General features: G+C 36.6%; 1 protein-coding gene across 1 annotated transcript in view; it reads left to right on the top strand.

Annotated features, from left to right (window-relative positions):
* Positions 1–23,744, top strand: part of e (nonribosomal peptide synthetase ebony) — a 61,154-nt gene that overhangs the window by 19,213 nt on the left and 18,197 nt on the right. Inside the window, exons 2-3 of the mRNA XM_073079571.1 lie at positions 23,094–23,219; positions 23,588–23,735. Coding sequence (XP_072935672.1) covers positions 23,099–23,219; positions 23,588–23,735 — 269 coding nt within the window. The 5' untranslated portion in view covers positions 23,094–23,098. The remainder of the gene's footprint in view (positions 1–23,093; positions 23,220–23,587; positions 23,736–23,744) is intronic.

Below are 23,744 nucleotides of genomic sequence, written 5' to 3'. Positions count from 1 at the left end.
GTATAAAATGCAAATTGGCAGAATATTAATATTTTATTTGATAGGCTGTCTATTCTTTTATCGCACTTCATAATCTACCTCATGAGACAATTTCCTGAAAAAGTTACGTCATGCGTTAAAACATAATATAACTCAATTAACATATTATAATAACATAATTATATATTATAAGTATTTAACTCCTTTATCCTATAGTATAAATTACCATAAATATTGTATATTAGTTTCCTTAAAATGACGATAGATGGGGTTTTATTTTTAAACTATTAAACCAATTATAATATGAGACCTTTCACATTATGTCAATAGATGGCGATGAAAAACACGTTTCAATTATTTCTTATAGATAAGTATAGATATCTCACCGCCTTGTAATTGAAGGAAGCCATTAAATGGCTTAAACGGCTGACAAATTTGTCAGCCATTTAATGGCTGTCATGCTGTAATTTACGCGGAACAATGCCAACATGAACAGTTAAGTGGTGCATAAACACGAAATCAAAGAAAAATTGGGGAAAAATATCGTTTCATTCGTAAATGACCTAAAAACTATTTATTTTAAATATTTTTCAAACACGAAAATAGATGACAGTGACAATTTCAATTGTCAAAACTGGTTACATTTTCTTGTTAGGAGTGAGTAATCTTAACTAATCCATGTTATTTCTAGAAAACTAACGATTTTTCATTCATAGAGTAAAACATTATGTAATGACTCGTTAAAAGTCATTGGATTACATAATTGACTCTGACCTTGACACTGGTTATGGTCAGCGATTCGGAAACTGTGTCAGTGTTCAGGTCTAGGTCACCAAATTCATCAGACGCTGTGACCCTGGTCATGAATAACGCCATTAGAGAAGCTAGAGATTCGATTTAGAAGTCTTGCTAATTTATATCGAAAAGAATTATTTTTATACCAGCTCGGAGGGTAATGTTTTGAGCTCATAATACAGTGACAAATAACATGATTTGAGTATAAGTTATTATTTATGTAATGGGGTTTTAGTTTTAGTATTTGCTAGATTAAAGTTTACTGCTTATCGTACTGCTTATTACTTCTTCGAAAGATATTTGATTTGTCTACGCGGTACTAGGGACTCCTACAGCCCTTATTCTGTTTACTAATAATTAATGTAAGCCATTTTTTTAATTCAATTACAAAGCAATCAATTCTACTACTAGTACTAGAATAATACTACTAATAATCCTCATAATACTACTAATAATCAGTATATTACTTCCTACGCGTAAGCAACTAGTATTAAAATGTGCATAGTGGCGTTAGTATCTGATATACCGCTACTACTACGTAATACTAGTACCAAATCTGTCCTACTAGTACTAATCACTTTATTATCAATGCGTATTCAACTAATATTAATATTGTGGTCTTTCGAAACGACAAAGTTTATATCATAACGAGATTTTGCCCGCGGTTTCGCTCGCATTACGAAGTGATATTTTCATCCCCTATTTTATCCCCTTGGGGGTAGAATTGATCAAAATCCTTTCTTAGCGGATGCCTACGTCATAACATCTACCTGCATGCCAAATTTCAGCCCGATCCGTCCAGTGGTTTGGGCTGTGCGTTGATAGATCACTATGTCAGTCCGTCACCTTTGAGTTATATATATTTAAAAGAAAAGATACGTAAGTATTGATAGTTTTGTGAAAAGTGGGCCAATACGTAGTACCTAGCTATTATTTTTTGATTTTCGAACGATTCTTTATAAGTCTATTTTTTTAAGTTAAATTTAAATATGACTACTGTCATTAAAACTGATCAATCAAAATGCCGACTTGAAATATAAAAGATTAAGACTATTATTAGATTTCAAATACCATTTACAGGACATGAAATTTAATGTGTATAAAATGCTAATGCGTTTTATTTATGATTTAAATGCATCAGTTTTAATTTATGCAGCTATTTTGGTATTTTGAATTCGAAAAATATTTCCTATTGCACGTAGAAACCGGTTTAGAATTTATTTATATTTTCATATGCCGAATGTTCTAGATATGTAAATGCAGTAAAATTATATTCATCTATACTATACAGTGTGGATTATCGTATTTTGATGTGAAACATCTATAGCCGCACGTAAATCCGATTTCTGGCGTGGCGACGCATGCCGTGGCGCCACGTCGCCACGCTATACGATGGTATATATATACAGTCTATATGCAGTAGTGTGTACGGTGTGGCGACGCGTCGCCATGCGCAATCGAATTCAATAAATAGTCATCGTTATCTGGAAAAAAATCGTAATATTTTATTTTATCATTATGACATATTTAGTTCCTATCACAATATGTTGTTTTCTGCATATTACTTTTACAAAATAATGTCGATGTTTCACATCTGCCAGGCGTCCCGTGACGGCTCACATTTTTTTTTAATTATAATATTGTAGTAGTAAATGGGCATGCAGTCCTTCTGATGGTAAGTGGCTACTACCGTCCATGGACATCTCTAAACAACCCCAAATACGATTATATTCCTACCAAGATGCGGCCCTATCCCTGAGCACAAAGTTGCAGCTCAGTCTTCAGGAGCAGTGGCGGACTAAAGTCGTTTGAAGCCCGGGGCGGAAAGTTGAATGGAGAGCCCCAGTGTACAAAGTTCGCCTGTGATTCAGTGATCCTTTGCTGGCGGATTCTCATTTCATAGTTTGTTTGGTTCTGAGGACCTTTTTTAGCAACTGTGTATGGAGACCCCCAAGATGGGAGGCCCGGGGCAGACCGCCCCTTCCACCCCCGCTGGAGCTCAGGAGTAGCCTCGGAAAAGATTCCGATGCATACCCTTATAACCAGATCGCAGCATCGCATCTGCAGTTATTATTCATAAATAGATATGCTAGAGGTATCTAGGGATTCGAAGCACAAAAGGTCTCTACCACTTCCCTAGTAAAATATCTGTCAATAAATATAACCATTTCATTACATTCGAAGGTGCGAAGGTGGTAGAACCCTTTGTGGTTCGACTCAGGCGGCACCACCACATCGCCATATCTATTTCTGCCTGATAGCAGTGTTAGGCGCTGCTTTGTTCCGTTTTGAAGGGTGTGGTAAGGGAGACATACATTTCCGAGGCGTTCCAGCTTAGTCCTCAGGGGTAGCGGGGCATCTGTATATCTAATCCTATCTGGGGTTGATTACAGATGTCCATAGGCGGCAGTAACCCCTTACCATCAGGTGGACTGCATGCTCGTCTGCTACTCCTATATAATAAAAAAAAAAATTGAAATTCATTTAATATTTTTTTTCACTCTTCAATCATCCTATTACTTGCTTTTAGGAAGTCGGCTATAAAGGGAATGTTTTCCAAATAAGCGAATGTAGATTCGAGGACATACCCGTAAACCAGTTTCGATAGTGCATTGCAAAACTACGAATATAAAATATGCCAAACGTCAAAATGTCCTGTTTGTACGTTGACCAATTTATCTATATTGGAACTATAACTAAGAAGAATGTTAGACTTCGTAAAATGTCAACAACAAATACAATTCGTAAAATGTCAACTACACCACCACTACACCTATTTCTACCTAATAACAGCAGTGTTAAGAGCTGCTGTTTTGGTTTGAAGGGTGTGGTAAGGGAGAAATACTTTCGAGGCGCTCCAGCTTATTCCTCAGGAGCAGTAGCGCATCTGTAGCCGACCTCAGGTAGAAGTCTAATCTTATCTGGGATTGATTACAGATATCCATAAGCGGCAGTAGCAACTTACTATCAGGTGGACTGCATGCTCGTTTGCTACTCCTATTATAAAAAAGACCAACTAGAAACCGTTAATAAGAAATCACATAAAGTACAGTATTCAAATTATTCTTCAATCTATCAGTGACCGACCTCGAATGCAACTCTAATCCTAATTAATTTATTGGAATGAAGTAGTTGAGTAAATTTAATCAAGTTATAGCATAATAAGGTCTTCAAATAAATTGATTCAGAATTAAGGATTATTTACCTATCCTTTGTTTCTTTTTATACTGCGGGGATGATAATATTCATAGGATTAATTAGACTCGTAGGATCACGATTAGATATGGTACTATGACTGAAATCTTCCCAATAAGTCTATGTGATTTCGCTGGCGATCACGGGATATACGTACAAGAGTATTCTGATAATATAGCTCTTTCTACTTGTGAACAATTAATACAGCTAGTGTAATCTTACAGAAGATTATTGGGTCATTAGGATCAACTGGGCTTGTCCCTGTAAATCCGGAACCAGAATAGGGCTACGGTATCTCCTACCGATTGTATGAGGCGTCGAAAAGAGGCTTCCGGTGTTACGAGTGGCACGAGTGGAGGTCCAAGGCTCCAAGCGCCGGGCTAGTGACCCCGGGGTAGACTATATGTGTGGTCGAATACCGTCGTAGGTTTGGCGAGCGGTATGCTCACCTCGACGGAACGCGACGGGGCAACGCGTTCAAAAGAGTTCGATTGCGTGCCTTGGAGATCCCGGAATATTCTACACATTGCCGAGGACGGCCAAAGGGGAGATTTCAGTGCAGTAAAAAATCTTACAGAAATCAGTATCGCTCCTAAAACCTTTCGAATGCTTACTACTGATAAAAAAGATCAAGTCAAAGGGACGTTAACTTCAATGTCATAAAAAAGGTGATTTAGAAGTAAACTCGAGTAAAGCCACGGTAAAATCATAGTATCAACATTTGCCAACTAAATGTTATTTGACAAGTGGAACACGGCAATTTGTGCGATTACAGATGACCGTAATCTGAGAAATATTGTAAATACTATGTACAAGTTTAGTGGGCGACTTGCCTGGCCTACCGATTTATGATCTAGAGTAATCTAGACTAATATAAATCAATGCTAACTTTTATGAATATTTCTTTGCAGTTTTCCTTCGCAGTCAAATTAAGTAATTAATCTTCAAAACGCACTAATAAATAAGTCTGTCTATTTTTTAATAAGAATTACGAGTATTTTAAGATAATGTTTTTGAATAATACAAAAATAAAGATCTTGTAAACATTTGAACAGACTCAAAGAACTTTCTAGAAAAATAAAAAGGTTTTAAAAGGAAGCGACGTATTAATTAACCTTAGAATTATTTTGCAATTCAATTTTTTTGTTATCTTAATGTTTTATCAGAAAGCACATGTACTCGGTTATCTCCAAAACGCTTAAATAATCAACGACATTTTATAAGTCGGTACATATTTTATGATTGTTTCAGCCTTAAAAATAGGAAAGCTTTTGGTCCCGATAGGTGGCGCGGTTGGCGGTATCTAAATGTTATTTTATGGCCGTACATCTGCCTAGTTTCATTAATCTCCAATTAAAATAAATTTGAGCAGAATCTCTTACAAAACACGTATAAAATATTTTAAAGTTTAAGCTTGATTTAAGTGCTACTTCCTGATTGTTAGTGTAATAATTTTAACAAATAAATTATCCACTTGATATTGACCGTCGATATCCTTATTTATAAATCATATTTGAGATTGAATAGATGATGTAGGAAATGACTTGAATCCTCTGTGGTTCCACTCCGGCGGGGGTTGCTGTGTTCTGGTTTGAAAGGTGTGATAAGAGAGACACACTTTCCCGAGGCAATCCAGCTTAGTTGTCAGGGGTAGCAGCGCATCTGTGACCGACCTCAGGTGGGAATTTTATCTTATTTAGGGTTGATAACAGATATTAATGGACGGCAGGCACTTACCATTAAGTCAACTGCAAGCTCGACTGCTCCTATGTTTAAAAAAAATCATCAACGAGAAATCAAGAACAGTCTGATACAATATTTCTCAAAGGTTTGTGAAGTTCCTGCATTTGACCACCGCTGACCTAAATTTTTCTCATTTTCAATTAGACGTGCCCAGCAGTGGGATAATAATGGGCGTATAATGGAATAGGATGTAGATTTGATGTGCTCTTGTAACCACTTAACGTTAGGCTTCCGTAAAAACAATATTTACATGCATTTAAACTGACCTTGTGTGTAATAGCTATCAGAAGTAAGTACAAATTACATGCATTAAATAAAGTTGCATTTATAATGGTTAAGACGATTTTGAATATATATTTGAGAAACTTTATCTTCTGAATCATATTTAATCATTTTCTAAATTACTTATGAAAATAAAAAAAAAAGAATAATAAATTAAAAATGCTATTATGTGAAGAGGACATTTTGTGATTTTTATTGTTATATCGCATTAAAATGTGTTAAATTTTAAGACGCATTAAATTTCATTATTATTTTTTTAAATATGGTCGTCACTTTATCCTTCCGTATACAACACGACGTCTTTCGAAAAACTCAGTTAACCAAATATTTTAATCGCTTGAGATTTTGTTAATCTCCTTCGGTAGTAAAATTGTATTCCATTTTATAGGACTGAGGAGTCTTTCGAAAATATGTATGTCTCATTATTTCACACGCCCTTTAGCCCAAAGGGTTTTGACTGATCTTAACATGGTCTAAAATCCCGATGTAAGACAACCTTCACCGAGCTGGTTAATGGATGAAAAGTATTAAGTCGAATTAAATATGTCGATAATATTGCAAAAAATGGGTTGCCTAAAAATCCAGAATATACAATTATTATTTTTTTCTTAAGCTTTTCACTGGTCTGGTTTATGGCCAAATTATACACCCAATCGAAAGTCTGAAGCCTATAGAATATGCAAATGTTAGGTTAACTATTCTTTTCCTGTCACAACCTTTGGGTAAGCGGGTACAGACATGTAAACAAGTTAATCTACCCAAGGACTGTGACAGGAAAAAATATTCAACCTAATATGCAGAATATTATATAGGATTCATCTTTTCGATTAGTATGCAGTTTTTCTATTAAGGAAACCAGTGAAATGTTTAAGAAAAAAAATTAAACATTCTGGACTGAAATTTTTTAGTCGTCTTATATCGGGATCTTCTACTAACATAATGAGAAGTCAGTTTCGTCTTTTTTTTATTGTTTAACCTAACGATTAGGAAGACGTGCTACCTGATGGAAAGTAGTCAACGCCGCCTATGGACATTTGCAACACCAGAGGAGTCGCCAATGCATCGCCGGCTTTGTATGAGAGCTCTTTTTGCACCTTTTTTGAACAGCTCCATGTCATAGCGCTCCGGGAAAACATCAGGAGGAAGCTCATTCCACATCTAAATTTTTGGAGGCTATATTGTGACATAGACTATATTATTCAGCGATTGGATTATTATTTTTATAATAAGTAATTCTGTAGTTAACTTTAGTTACTTCAAACACCTTTTCGTCATGCCTTTCACCGTGCAGTGCGTATTTGGCCGTCATTCCGATTCTAATCCTAATTGAATAGTTTATTTCTTGTTCTTTCTAGAACAAAGTAGATTAAACAATGAACTTTTAATGAACCTTCGACAAATAATGATTAATCAAATATACTATTCGTATGCAAACACGAGGGCGATAAATTCGGTTCCGTGTGTGTTTGAATAATTCAACAGTAAGTAAGGTTACGGTTAGTTTGACAATATTGCGTAAACTGAAACACTAGCCGTGACCGTGTCTACTTTTTAGTGGGTAGAGTGGTCATTGTATCTCTGTCGTTGACCTACTGGTAGGCACTTCTCCGATGTCCCTGTAGATCCGGGACCAGAATAGGGCTACGGTGTCCCCTGCCTGTCGTAAGAGGCGACTAAAAGGGGGCTTCCGGGGTTGCGGACAACAAGCAACCCCGGGATGGACGGCGGTATGTGTGGTCGCATACCGTCGCGCCGAGGACGGCCACCGGGAGGGTTTTAGTGCGGTAAGAATCCCACATAACCCCGTGCCGCTCCCACGGCATAGGGTACCTTTTGAAGGTTTCCCCCTCGACAACAAAAAAAAAAAAGGCACTTCTCCGAGCCATGGAGTTTGTCCATAGGTCACCGCGCTTGCCGAGTGCAAGTTGTTTTTTTTTTATAAAATGTGAGTAGCAGACGAGCGTGCAGTCCACCGGATGGTAAGTGGCTACTGCCGCCCATGGACATCTACAATCAACCCCAGATAGGGTTAGATATTCCTGCCTGGAGTCGGCTACAGGTGCGCCGCTACACCTGAGGTGCTAATTTAAAGCTACTGTGACTTCTTTATATGTACTTTTCACAGACTCATTGTAAAGATATAATATTACATACCTTATTTTTCTTTTTACATACCTTCTAACCCCGTCTCAAACAAAAACGCAGGTGGTAGAACCCTTTGAGTTTCGATTTCTGCACCATCGCTATACCTATTTTTGCTTAGCATCAAGTGTGTTAATTATTGCGTTCCGGTTTAAAGGGTGTGGTAAGACAACTGTGGAAAGGGGTTACTTTTGTGAGGTTTTCTAGCTTAGCTGTGGTCGTTAGGTAGGAATCTAATCTTATCTGGGCTTGAGTAATAGATGTTCATGGACGGCGGTAGCCACTTACAATCAGATGGACTGCGTGCTCGTCTGCTTCTCCTATATTATAAAAATGTAGAAATAGGTATAGCGGTCGTTGCTCCAGAGTTTAACAATTTAAAAGCTCTTTACGTGTATAACTCTGTGGTCGGTACAGACATACTTTTTAAATTAAGCTATTATATGCATATTGCATACAATTCAAACCGTTGTTATGTAAACACAAAGCTTGGTCAGGGTCGAGCAAGTTGACCGCGGAACGGGTGCACTATCGGTTGTTTACCCAGGGTCAACCAGGATTCCTTCCTGACAGATTCAGACCAGATACCGGATTTTTTTATACCTAGGTATTTCACGGCTAAAACTTTCCATAGTGGATAAAGTTGATTGTATGTAAATTATACATAAAAGCATTTACCAATAATTGTAGAGTATACTTCAGGCCTACGATTTTTTGTAAGTACGAACATTTACCAATTTTAAAATAATAATAATAATAATTATTATTATTTTAAAATACTTAATTGTAAATTGTAAAATACATCAATTTCAGGCTTTCTCCATTTTTGGAATAAACTCTTTCCCAGCAGCGGGGCATTAAAAGAGTCGTAAGAAGCGAGAAAAACGCATTTTTCAACGCAATTTCCATTCAAGTGTTTGCCGATATTTTTGTGTAATTTTTATAAGATTAGCGTAGTAAATGAGCTTGCAAACCTGATCATAAGTGCCGCCCGTAGACATTTGTAAACAACTCAATATAAAACAGGTTCTACCTAAAACCTATCTTAAATGCATTATCGCTGTGTAAATATTTCAATCCACACTTAATCGGCGTCAGGAGGTGGAGGCGTAGTAATTGGGTTTCATTTTAGGTAAAACGCTAAAAAGGTGTTTAAAGGTGGTAGAACCCTCTGTGGTTTGACTCCGGCGCCACAGAAGAACAGCAGTGTTAAGAGCTGCTGTGTTTTGGTTTGAACGGTGTTGTAATGGAGACATACTTTTCCGTGGCATTCAAGCTTAGTCCTCAGGGACAGCGACGCAGGCCGATCTTAGGTGTGGATCTGGTTTGGTCTGGGATTGATTACAGATGTCAGGCGGCAGTAGCTACTTAACATCAGTTGAACTGCATGCTCGTCTGCTACTTCTATATCTTATATATAAAATTATCGTGTCACAAAGTTAGTTACCGTACTCCTCCGAAACGGCTTTACCGATTTTCACCAAATTTTATATGCATATTCAGTAGGTCTGAGAATCGGCTACTATTTTTCATACCCCTAAGAGATAATGGTTGTTCACCCTTAACATTTTTTTATTTATATGGCAACACAACGTTTGCTGGATCAGCTAATACATAAAAAACACATCGTAAGGACCCGTTACATAATAAAATCTTGAACGATTGTAAGATGGCGTGGCGTACAAATAAACTAATCTAAATAGATAAGTAAAACAAGGATAAACGTTGATATATTCCACATTCATGCACACAAGGTGAGATAATAGATACGTGCAATAGATTTTAAACTGCCAATAAATACTAACAAATTTACAGCCAATCGAAGTACATATACGATAGTATTTAGATAAATAAAATAGAAAGATACTTCACCACCTTGAAATTGAATGAAGCCACAAATGGATATTATCATTTCTTTTTTGATTTCTTGATTCTTGACCGATGAAAATACACAATTTTATCCAATTCTCCTCATCAGGATCGTCAGGGATCAGGACAAACGATTTTCCTTGTGTGATTTTAGAGTGGTTTTTAGTATTTAAACTATAATTATTTAGGGATCCGTATCCAAAGGGTAAAAACGGAACCCTATTACTAAGCCTCCGCTGTCGGTCCTTTTTACGTACTTGGCTGCATTTTATGTGTCACTGGTTTTTTGAGTTCGAAGTTATGTGATTTACCTACTTAGAAATTAATTAACACATGCTTTACCGGGGAAGGAAAACATCATGAGGAAACCAACATAATTATGTCTGATAGATCTTTAAGTATGACCTAATTTTTCCAATTTCCACTTGTGAAAACCACTAGCGGTCGCCCATCTAGCTTCTAACCGCTCCTGACTTTGCTTAACTTTGTAGATCATTTATGATTAACATTTATGGATTAAGTAATACATTTTTTCGAAGTTTTTGCAATACCTATGTAAAACAAAATCATATTTATCATAGACATAGTAACGATCATCATAGAAACCATAGCTACATAGATACTGTATAAATTAATACATAATAAACTACTAAGAGTTATTACATATGTATTATAATTACATTTAATTGTCTATAAGAATCTAATTAAAAACCTATACCTAACACGATCACGAATTATTTGTGTTTTTCTTTAGAATATAGTGTAGTAAGTACTTGTACTTAAGTAGTACATGTACCTTGTACCTCGTAAGTACTTCATCGACCCATGTCCCACTGCTGGGCACGGATCTCCTCTCAGAATAAGAAGGATTAGGCCATAGTCCACCGTACTACGCACGACTCGGGCGATACTACCGCCACACCTATTTCTGCCGAATAACAGCAGTGTTAGGCGCTGCTGTGTTCTAGTTTAAAGGTAAGGTAAGGGAGACATACTTTTCCCAGGCATTCCAGCTTAGTCCTCAAGGGTAGCGGCGCATCTGGGGATCTGCGCATCTGACCTCAGGTAGGAATGTCTAATCCTATCTGTGGTTGATTACTATATAATCTATGGGCGGCAGTAGCCATTTACCATCACGTGGACTTCATGCTCGTATGCTACTCTTGTATTATAAAAAAATCTAGAAAGGTTTCTAGGAAGAGTTAACCTTTAATTGCAAAAAAAACATAAATAATCCATAATAATACAAGAAATACACTTAGGAAGCCTATAATATACTTAACCATAAGAAGATTAATTACAAATATTTTCTGCAATTAATTGATATTTTGTTTGAGATAAACCGAGCTAGAATTATGATCGCGATTTATTGTGTTATTTCATTATAAGTGCGGTTAATAATTACTCAGATTAAATAACTATTGAATTCAGGATTCGATACGCTACTACGAAATATCGAACGCAATATTTCCTTAATATTATTTCGCTGGCATTTAAGATAGATTTGAAGGTGGTAGAGCCCTTTGTGGTTCGACTCCGAAGGCCTTATTTGCTAAGTCTACTATGTATAATAAAGAAAATATAAAATAAATCTAGTAATTAGTCCAGAAAATCTTTAAAACAGCGCACTAGTTTTATTGGGAATTATCACTCCTACATCTACTGACTCATGGTAGAGATGAGAAGAACAGGAACACTTTAGCGTTCCAAATTTGTTCCCCAGACCTTCAGCGCATTTGTGCATGCCTAGCAAATTCATTCGCGCATTTTGCTTCGAAAGGTTTTTCTATGGCAAACGTCGTCGAAGGCCTTACAAGCTACCAACTCTTAACCATGGCAAGTCTGTCTCAGTTGGTTCAAGAGACCTGTGCTCAACTGTGGGACAAAGGGACAAACATAAAAAGGAAAAAATATTTAAAACTCAAAAAGGAATTCGACATATCATGTGTTATGATCCGTCAAGCCTTTTAACATTACCCACCGCAATTGGAGAAAAATTGCTCACATTTTCTAATCGACTTTATCCCGTTCCCATTCATTCTCACTCAAGGATTCTAATGCCCAAGTTCGAGTTTCCACGGTAGGGGCGACGCTTTTGCAACTGTCATTAAATTTATTAAAGGCTGCGCACGAAACAGCCTTCGTGCATTGCTCAATACGTTTTGGGGGCAAATGCAGCGTAAAATTAGTACTTTGTTATTAACGTTCTCTTATAAAAATATATCTAACTTTCATCTGGCCGTGGTAACCGTCCTTAGCCCTGCGTGTTTTTTATAATATAAGAATACCGGACGAGCATGCAATCCTGATGGTAAGTGGCCACTGCCGCCCATGGACATCTGTAATTATCCCTAGATAAGATTAGATTCTTATATGAGGTCGGCCACAGATGCGTTCTACCCCTGAGGTAGGCCTCAGGGGTAGAACGCATCAGCTGGAACGCCTCAGAAAAATATGTCTCCCTTACCTCACCCTTCAAACCAGAACACAGCAGCGCATAACTCTGCTGTTATTAGGCTGAGATAGATGTTGCGATGGTGCCACCGGAGTCACAAGGTTCTACCTTTAACGTGGGAGACACTCTTTAAACGCGGTGTTCTGGTCAGACTCGACCTTGAAGAAAATTTACGCTCATCACACCTTCCAGTGATTACGACACTATGCGGCCACACATACCGCCGTCCTTGTCGGGGTCGCTGGCCGGGCCGTTCAAGCTCCCATTCTTGTTGCCCGCAACCCTGAAAGTCCACTTTTAGTGGCAGGCAGGCAGGGAATACCGTAGCTTTGTGGTAGCTTGTGGTAGAACCCTTTGTGGTTCGAATCCGGGGGCACCACCGCTATACCTATTTCTACCTAATAACAGCACTGTTAGGCGCTGCTGTGTTCCGTTTTGAAGGGTGTGGTAAGGGAGACAGACTTTTCCGAGGCGTTCCAGCTTAGTCCTCAAAGGTAGCGGCGCATCTGTGCCCGACTTCAGGTTGGAATATCTAATGCTATCTGGGGTAGATTACAGATGTCCATGGGCGGCAGTAGCCACTTACCATCAGGTGGACTGCATGCTCGTCTGCTACTCCTATATTATAAAAAAAAAGTTTTACACTGGTCCCGATGCTATAGGGACATTCGTACTTATCTATTTCGTTCTACATATGGCAGGTGATTTTGTTAACATTGTTTTTGTTTTTTTTACAAGGTTATCCGGAACTGACCTACAGTAACCACATATTACTTCACGTTCTTACTGTGTTATATTAAAAAGTGAAATTAAAAAAAGTAAAAAGGTATTTAAGATGATTATCTCTTTGTTTACATACAATAAACTGAGCGAGGTCATTGACGTGCGGTTGCGAATCACACATGTGTGTTACATATCGTGTACAGATAGATGTACATGTGTGCGTGTGTGTGATTTACGTGTATACAGATAACGGATGTGTTTCACTGTGCACTAGTAACCGGTGAACTAAAATCGAAAATATATTTTTTTGTTCTCAAATAAAATATGGTACGATAAGATAAGGTATGTGTTTTAGGTTGTAGTCGTATAGTAGAGTTGATGCGAACAGCGATATCGCACACAATAAGACAAGTTAAAAATATTGTACTACGCATTAAGTAGTGTATTAAAAATATTTTCCAGATCAGAACATTCCAATATAAGTAAACTTAAGTATTATTGGCATATTGGGATGTTCCGATAGGCATATCTCTATAGGGACTGAGATTTTTTATCATGCTCAGGGACATACCTCGGATGTAATGATACTTTTTGGGTATTCAATACCATTTATTTTAAATGTATACCCGGTTTTATAAAAAAATAAAGGACTGTAAAGTCTACAATGTATTTTTATTAACAAATTCCTACTTACGAAAAATTATATCATGAAATAGACGATCAGTAAGATATCGAACTCATGACTGGTTTAATAGAATACTTCGAAGACAGTTAAGAGTTCTAATCACCACACATATCGATAAATTTAAATGAATACTCGCTTTTACACGCGGCTTCCCTCGCAATGAGAGATTTTTAAGTATCGCTCGGGAACGCTACGGTTTTTGGAATAAAAGATACCCTGTGTCCTCTACTGAACCCTTGACGTGTGTACAATATTTCATGACAATCGGTTATTTAGTTAAGTCTTGAAAGTGTTGCAAAAAACCAAACTCATATTCGTATTTATAATAATAGTTAGGAGTCGCATATTTTACATGCATATATTTCATTCCATATGTTATCTTTTATCGCTCATCGCCAGCAATGAGTCATGAGTTTCATTTACCCTACCATCACGTTTATAATCTTGGTAATGCTAACCTTGGATTGCGTAAAGTATAGCAATTAAGAATTACGGTAACTTATAAAACAGATTGTGCAACGGTGGCAATGAAAATACGTCCTTGGTTTTATTTCTTTACCATTGTTTTTTATAATACAGGAGTATCAGACGAGCATGCAGTCCACCTGATGAGAAGTGGCTAATGCCGCCCACGACATCTGTATTCAACCCCAAATAGGATTAGATATTTCTACCTGAGGTCGGCCACAGATGCGCCGCTTCTCCTGAGGACTAAGCTGGAACGCCTCGGAAAAGTATGTCTCGCTTACCACACCCTTCAAATTTATGAGGCAGAAATAGGTGTGGCGGAGGTGCCGCCGGAGCAGAACCACTCGGCGTTCCAACTTAGTCTTCAGGGGTAGAGATGTATTGAAAGTAGAAAAACCCTTAGTGGCTCCACCTAGTGTCCGACTCGAATAAAGATAAATTTTATTTAAGGTGGTAGAATAATTTCTAGCTCGACTCCGGCGGCAACACCGCTACACTTATTTCTGCCTAATAACAGCAGTGTTAAGTGCTGCTAAGTTCTGGTTTGAAGGGTCCGGTAAGGGTGATATACTTATCCAAGGCTTCTATGCCAGTCAATTGAATAGCAACCCCTAATCCATTAAGAATTTATTGATTAAAATCCAGCGAAAAGCATCGAAAAAACATAGTTTCTTATATGTATGTGAAGATATAGTTTTAGTTATAGTGACTTCTATGTTTTATTTTAAGTTTCTTAACTATATTTTTATACTACTGTCTTTAAAGGGACCATAATATGTGCATCACAAAATATGTGCACAAAAAGAGATATACAGACGTACAGCGGAAGCTTATTAGCTTATTACGATTCCGTTGGTGACCTTTTGGGTACAGTACCCTAAAAAGTACATTATACAGTAATGTTTTTTAATCTATTTAGTTAACATTCATCACATTAGAAGTCGCGTTCAATGGCAATCGTAAAATTTTATTAGTGACAAAATAACGACTTTAGAACATTTTTATTACTTATAATTATATAACCGATTTGTTGTAAATAAAAATAACGTAATCATTACTTATTTAACCTTCTGTTAAATTTATTAGATTTAGAGTAACTGGACCGTGTTCAGGTAACCATGAATCAACAAAGCATTTGTGAAAAAATGACCGAGTTATTTGACCGCGAAGTCATCATTAATTTTATTTCATGACGGCAGAAGTATTCAATTGTTTTTATATAAATTAAATAAGGTTTTATTTCTAAAAATATATAACTCAAAGGTGACTGACTGACGTAGTGATCTATCAACGCACAGCCCAAACCAATGGACGGATCGGGCTTACATTTGGAATACAGGTAGATGTTATGACGTAGGCATCCGCTAAAAAAGGATTTTGATCAATTCTACCCCCAAGGGGATAAAATAGAAATTAAATAAGGTTTTATTTTTACATATTTCCATATTTTTGTAGAAATATGCTTAGAGGCAGGTATATTTCATACACCTTCTACATAATAACAGCAGTGTTCAGCGCTGGTGTATTCCGTTATGAATGGTATGGTCCCTTACCATGTTTATCCGAGGCGTTCCAACTTTCGGCAGAAAAACCTGAGGGGTAGCAGTGCATCTTTTGCCAATTTCAGGTAGGAATCTTAAACTTATTCAGGATTTTTAACAGATGTCAGCGAACAGCAGTAGGTACTTAGCATTAGGTGGTGCGTGCTGATTTACTGTTTGTTGTTATTGATCCGAATTGATTATGACATGTAGATTAGATAGCTTATGAAGAAATTATAAAGATTCCGTTTGCATTTTGGCTGCTGGTAAAGGAAGTCCTTGTAAGAACACAATATCTGTGAAACGGATTCAATGAATTCTTATTAAATTTTAAGGTCGCACGCCCTACAAGTTTACGTAAAAGTATTTTATTCAATAACATTTCTTATAACAAACCTGTCACCACTGCATTGTTATGGAATGAATAGCCCTTTTATTCAATCATTCATTCTTGTTGATAGTAAAAAATAAATTGCCAAGTGCGAGTCGACCCGCACGCGAAGATTTCCGTACAGACAAATTTTAATTTATTTTTATTTGATATCATAGCAGCTATAGAAGTAAACGCATTGTGAAAATTTGAACTATTACAGTTTAATAGATAAAGCGAAAAACATATCGATTTCTTGTAAGGCATCCTCCATTTATTTTTAAGTTTTTTTCTTTTTAGTATTTGTTGTTACAACATCCACCGTTCTTTTGTAAAAAAAATAAGTGTCTATCTATTACGGTTTAAGAGAGACCTATGACAAACGGACCGACAGTGGAACCTTAGTAGGATTCCGTTTTTACTCATTGGGTACGGAACCCTTCTTTCCTATTTAAATAAATTTAAATTGAATAGGATTTTCTATTTACCAAGTCTCACAGTGACAATTAATGTTTTGTCATCAATTGACTATTACTTCGACCAAGGCCTCAGTTTTTTGCGAAAAACGTTTGGCTTGGCTACCGTTATGTCCCACTGCTGGGCATAATATCAGATTTTATTTTACATAGATTTTATTTTATAATTTAGGATATAATTTATTTTCATATGGCAAAGGGAGACTCCTGTCGTTCTAGGAATCATACTCGGGAAGCGGCCGTAATCCGACAGTCTCAATTCGGAGCTTGTCTATTTGTTCGATGTTGAGAAAACTTCGATAGCGTGTTTCAGAATACTTGTGGCGTCTTCTAAATTGTGGGAGTAATACGCTTTATTTTTAGGCTGTTTTTGTTTCATTAATATTCCTTTAGTTGGTATTGTCATCAATTTACTTGGTATTGTAATGTAAAATGGATTATAAAATTCCACCAGAGCAGACAAGAATAATAATAAAAACGTTGTAACAATAACCTATTTTAATATTTATTTATCGCGATTAATTCCATAATTATATGAGAATAGAGTACTGCAATCACTTGGCCATCTTAAGCAATATTCAGTTTTATTTTCTTGGCAAAAGTCAGATTATCGTAATAAGTATAGCACTAATTACATAGGGATTTCGTGTAGAAAATTATAGTGTGACCGATTACAATTTTATAATTATTGACTTAGCGGCCTCGCGTCTAATGAGATTTGGTGTCATAAAATCAATGTACTGTTTTATATTTTAGTTTTATTTGATTTAGTTTATCGGGCAATTAATGGCGGAAGAGTGCTTAATGCATTTTTGACAACAATTAATTGTACATCGTGTATGAGTAAATTAGGTATTTGTATAATATATTTTTTTATTTTCTATCTACGTAGGTCAACAATTTTTCCTTCAAATTCTTAGAAGGCAGAAATTATCTTTCGATGTTTGATAGATAAAACATTGTATAGATTGAGCATAATTCAGCCATTCGACAAAAATACACTGTTAATTGCAATTAGATGTATTTAAATAGATTTTATTATCATTATTTTCAACACAAAACCAACATTTTACAAGAACCTTGCATGGTTCATTGTACTTAACTGTGCTTAATTAATTTTCTGTAGATCATTTACCTCATATTTTTTATTTGGTTAACAAGGTTTATTATTTTTAACGCAAATGAGTGTTTTACTTCGGATTAGTTTTAGAAACAGCTAAACAGATTTGCCGAGACTTGACTTGCGTTACAGCTTAGTCCTCAGGGGTAGCGGCGCATCTATGGCCGACCTCAGGTAGGAATATCTAATCCTATCTGGGGTTGATTACAGATGTACCTGGGCGGCAGTAGCCACTTACCATCAGGTGGATCGCATGCTCGTCTGGTACCTTTATATCATCAAAATTTGTTACATTTTTTTTTGCTTATAAAAATACTTAATTTATTTATATTTAAAACAGGTTATTGCCATCAAAAAATTAAAATTGCGCGAGTAAACGTTTTTCAAGGAAAAATCCTTACTTTGTGCTTTGTGCCTATATTCCTTATGATATATATGTATGATATGAAACCAATAATTAGCATAACTAATTTAATCGTGCGTTTAAGGAAATGTATTTTTATTTATGCGTGTAAGAAATGATTAAAATAATTAGCTTTATTGAATAAAAGGCGTTTATACGGACATAGAATTAATTGAGTAAAATAAAAAAAAATCCTGTTTTTATGTTTGTTTATTTATAAAAATCGCGGCACTGATAATGAAAATTAAATTTTTAAAATATGTAACACATAAATAATCTCATATTTGAAATTAATTTGTGTGATAGGTGATGGGCCATATATAATAATAAAACTGTTATAAAATGTACCTAGATGGCGTTGAAATCCACCAACTTCTGTACCATGGTATAAGAAGATAATCCCGAGATTTTCGGGTCTGAAATAAACTCGGAATGCCGGGATCGCGAGACTGGGGATCACCTAATACCATCCAACGGAAGCAAACAATACTTTACATTTCATTACAGCTATAGCCCTCGCCAAACTGCTAGTCCGCTCTGAAATTATTGCAAGCAGGTGTCATACAATTTGCTATGCCGACGCGATTCATTTCTATATTCAGGGCGGACTAGCAGTTTTACACGGACTATTATACATAATCTAGCACGGATTCTTGGTATTAGATTGTAGTTTACATGCAGACCATCCATTTCTGTAAATAGAGATAAATATACATAAATAAAACAACAGAACTGCCGGTTTAGGCTTAATTTATTTATAACTATAGACTATTTGGTATCCGCGACTTCGTTTCCATGCACTTTAGGCTATGCGCTATGTAAATGGTTATATTATGGTCAGCAAAGCAAAACTGGTTGTTTAAAAACCATTTCAATAAATACTCGTAACTGATATTTCCTGTTGGATTTTCGGAACATTAAATATACAAAAACATTTTTGTATAGAAATACAATTAGATTTTTTATAATATAGGAGTAGCAGACGAGCATGCAGTTCACCTGATGGTAAGTGGCCACTACCGCCTATGGACATCTGTAATGAACCCCAGATAGGATTAGATATTCCACCCTGAGGTCGGCCACAGATGCGCCGCTACCTCTGAGGACTAAGCTGGAATGCCTCGAAAAAGTATGTCTCCCTTACCGCACCCTTCAAAACGGAACACAGCAGCGTCAACACTGCTGTTATTAGGCAGAAATAGGTGTGGTGCCGCCGGTGTTGAACCACAAAGGGTTTTACCACCTTGTCAATCTATTGGACATTTATCGTGTTTTATGAATATGGACATACGGAAGCAGATTTTTTATAAGTATAAAGAAGATGCATAGTAAATGATGTGTTGTGTATGTGTATATGGGAAGGCAACTTTTTATACATTGTTTAAAGTACCATACAAAGGAATCTAGTTTAAATGAGTAATTACAAAGATATTTAAATAATATTATTATTTATACACATGATGCAACAAACAGGTATTGTAACATCATGTAGAGGAATGCAAGATGAAGCTTATATTCAAATAAATATTTATAAGTAAATCGAAATGTCAGTCTGTGAGTGCAAAATGTATAGGAAGTGTATTTATTATATTTTCGATTAATTTTTGCTATGCCTCGTATATTAATGATATAATTAATTCTTATTTTACGTGCTTTATCTCCCATTTATACAAATTAAGAAATTTTCAAAAACTCTTTATATATGCGCTGTTAGGTAATTTAGCTTGTTATAATATAAACAATTATTATTTTTATTTATGCTAAATAGTTTATAAATATATAAAAGATACTTTAGTGCAACATTATATGCTTTATGAATGTGATCCGTTATGTTTTGGGCTGTCTGTCTTTCAGTTAGTTTTATTTATTTGGAGGCACCGTAGTGCCTCCGCAAGTCGAACAAAAAGCGGCACGGCCGTACCATTCATTTTCGACCCCCTTTAAATATTTATTTTGATGAACACCAATTTTACGCCCCCAAAAATATTTTTGGAAGTTTTAAGATTTTTTATATTAACCTAAATAATCACAAATATTTTGTTGTTAAAACAATTATTTCTAAACACTCATACCGATATCGAAAATAGAGAAATGTTTTGAAGGTTGTAGAACTCTTTGTGTTTCGACTACGGCGGCACCACCGTCACACCTTTTTCTACCTGATAACAGCAGTGAAGCACGGCTATATTCTAGTTTGAAGGGTGTGGTAAGACATATTTTTCCGAGGCGTTCCAGCTTAGTCCTCAGGGGTAGCGGCGGTTCTTTGGCCGACCTCAGGACCTCAGGAATCTAATCCAATCTGGGGTTGATTACAGATGTCCAACAGCAGTAGCCACTTACCATCAGGTGGACTACATGCTCGTATGCTACTCCTATATTATAAAAATAATGTGCCTGGGACTAAGACGTTAGACCCAGGTTATACTGAGTTTAAAAGCACTAGACTATTGTTGACATTGTTGTAATAAAATCATATTCTAATATATTCCACATCATAAGATAAGTTGTTTGACAGATTGAGACAAGATAATGAGTTACAGAGTTAAGGATTGGTCAACAAGCGTATTATAAAATCATGATTAAGTTGTCTAAACTTATAAAATGATAGATTATAAAACGTTTTATGCGACAACTTTATTGATTTACTATTTAATTATCATTTGATTTACTGATGACTCATTCTAATAGGAGATTCGTCTGGGAATGGAATAGTACCCACTTATATAGAAAGGTCAAAGGTTGAAAGGTTAAGCAGTGATAGCCTAGTGGTTAAGAAACGCGGCCTCTCGATCGAGGGGTCCGAGGTTCAAATCCCAGGCACGCACCTCTGATTTTTCAAAAAGTTATTGGCGTATTAGAAATTAATTATCTATTGCTAAACGGCGAAGGAAAACATCGTGAGGAAACCTGCAGACCTGAGAGATTTATAGAAAAAAATCTCAAAGGGATGTGAAGTCTACCAATACGCACTTGGCCAGCGCGGTGGACTATGGCCTAATCCTTCTCAAATGAGAGGAGACCCGTGCCCAGCAGTGGGACAATAATGGGTTGATGATGATATAGAATGGTCGTAGAATGTTTCGAAAAGTCTTGGAAAAGTACCACCGTCACACTTATTTTAGTCTGAAAAAGTTTTGGATAGAATGAGGCGGCCATCTTAGTTCTCAGGAGTACCAACAAATCTGGGTGATTTTAGATAAAACCTTCGTTCTAATGTCGATACTAAGTTAAGATAAATACAAGCTAATGTGAATCTATTACATTGCAATGCCCTAGCAGGGTGCATGCATGTTCGAATATCCTATTTGTAATCCATAATTATGTACTGTATGCATGAGCAATAAAAGTTGAATTTGATTTTGAATTTGAATTCTATTTGGAGTTGATTACAGATGTCCATAGATGGCAGTGACTACTTAACACTAAGTGGATTGCGAGATGGCTCGCTAGTTCAAAATTAAAAAAGTCAGAATACTTAGTCTTGATTGACTTAGTCATTTCTTACGAATATGGATCGATTTTTGTTACTATTTCATGCAAAAACTACTGATCGGATTTTGATGAAATTTGGCACACACATAGGACCTGGATTAACACATAAGACACTCTTTATTGTGATAAATCCGAGGGCGGGCCAGGGACTAAAGCTGGTAGAAAATAACACGTATTCCAGTTGCGAATTTGTAGGTAAAGGCACAGTATAAGGATCTATATAGAATTATAGATATTTGTACCGTGGTAAAGATGCCCGCCAGTTTTCAATAACAACAACATAATAAACATATTTGTCGCAATAACATAACAATTGGTGGTCAATCGACAACAATTACAATCAATTCACCACAGTCACATCACAATGAACCAAGCATTTTATTGCTAAACTGTGACATATTTTATGAGTCAATTAGAATAGATATGACCAACGGGTTAAACCAAAGAGGAATATTTTAGAAATATTTACATAGAAATGATGTATTGATGAAGAGATCTACGATGAGATTATGTATTTTTGTCTGCAAAAGGACGATTCACCTGAAATTCTTATACAACATTAGATTTATATATATGAGTGGTCTTTTTTATTATATGAGAGTAGCAATGGAGCATGCCGTCTCCCTGATGGTAAGTGGCTTCTGACGTCCATGTACAACTGTAATCAACGCCAGATATGATTAGATTCCTACCTGAGTTCGGCCACTGATACGCCGCTATCACAAAGGACTAAGCTCTCTCTTACCATACCCTTCACATCATAACATAGGAGCGCTTAACGCTACTGTTATTAGGAAGACATATTTTATATTCTCAAGTTCTAAAAGAAACACGAACGGATTTTCTTATTTATTCCCGAAAATCAGACTGAGCCGCATAATTTTTTGTTGTCAGAATATTTAATTTTCTCGAAATATGTGAATGTCCGCTTTCAAAAAAGAAGTTAAGTACTAGAACATTTTGGAAAATCTTGAAAATTCAACCACCTGGTTTAGTTAAGTCTCACGACATCTCACTATATCGGAAAATTGCTAAAAACGTCTCACGTAATCAATGTCTCGTATACATTTGTCGTATATATTTGTGTGGTAAGGGAGACAGACTTTTCCGAGGCGTTCCAGCTTAGTCCTCAGGGGTAACGGCGCATCTGTGACCGAGCTCAGGTAGGAATATCTGATCATATCTAGGGTTGATTACAGATGTCCATGGGCGGCAGTAGCCACTTACCATCAGGTGGACTGCATGCTCGTCTGCTACTCATATATTATAAAAAAAAAACCCTTATCTCCCTCTTCTCAGTCAGGACCGAAGGCCACTAGTGGATGATAGTCTCATAACTTATTTCCTTGTTCCAGACACCATGGGTTCTATCCCCCGGGTATCAGTGGTGACGGGCGCCAGAGCTCAGGTGCCTGCTGCTCCCCTCACCAAGCATTTGGACCATCTAGCTGACAGCGATGTCACGGCTCTGGTTTACAATGGTAAGTAGATTTTTTACTATCATCAGTCCACCTGATTTTCGGCGACAAGATATCTGTTATCAACCCAAAGGGGATTCAAGATTTTTTTGGTTTCTGTCGTACTAAAATGTAGATGAGGTTTTTTTCCCTGTGAAGTTTTTTTTATCGTCCCAGTTCACAAATATGCGAGACGTGAGGACTAAGTTAAATCACCTTATATAAGTGGGTGTGCACAGTCACACTTTTCAAACCAGAACACAACCGGGCTTAACACTGCTATTTTTAAGCAAAATATTTTGGCGAAGATTCTCTCACTCAAACCACAAAAGAAACAACTGTTTCTACAAACTGTTAAACAAGACTCTTCTAATGATAATTGTTTCCACCAGATGAAACCTGCAACATCCGCATCAGCTACGCAGAGCTGGAGGCGCGCACGAATGCTCTGGGCAGGGCCATCGCCAACCGCGCCAGAGCCACTGGAACCAACCGAGATGGGGACTTCGTTATAGCTGTTTGCATGCAGCCGACACATAAGTAAGTGTC

This window comes from Epargyreus clarus, unplaced genomic scaffold, assembly GCF_041222505.1.
Source record: "Epargyreus clarus isolate Ecla_fem2 unplaced genomic scaffold, WU_Ecla_fem_2.2 ptg000002l, whole genome shotgun sequence".
NCBI classification, from domain to species: domain Eukaryota; kingdom Metazoa; phylum Arthropoda; class Insecta; order Lepidoptera; family Hesperiidae; genus Epargyreus; species Epargyreus clarus.
Note: the sequence above shows the minus strand (reverse complement) of the source record. Positions and strands in the feature narration are given on the sequence as shown.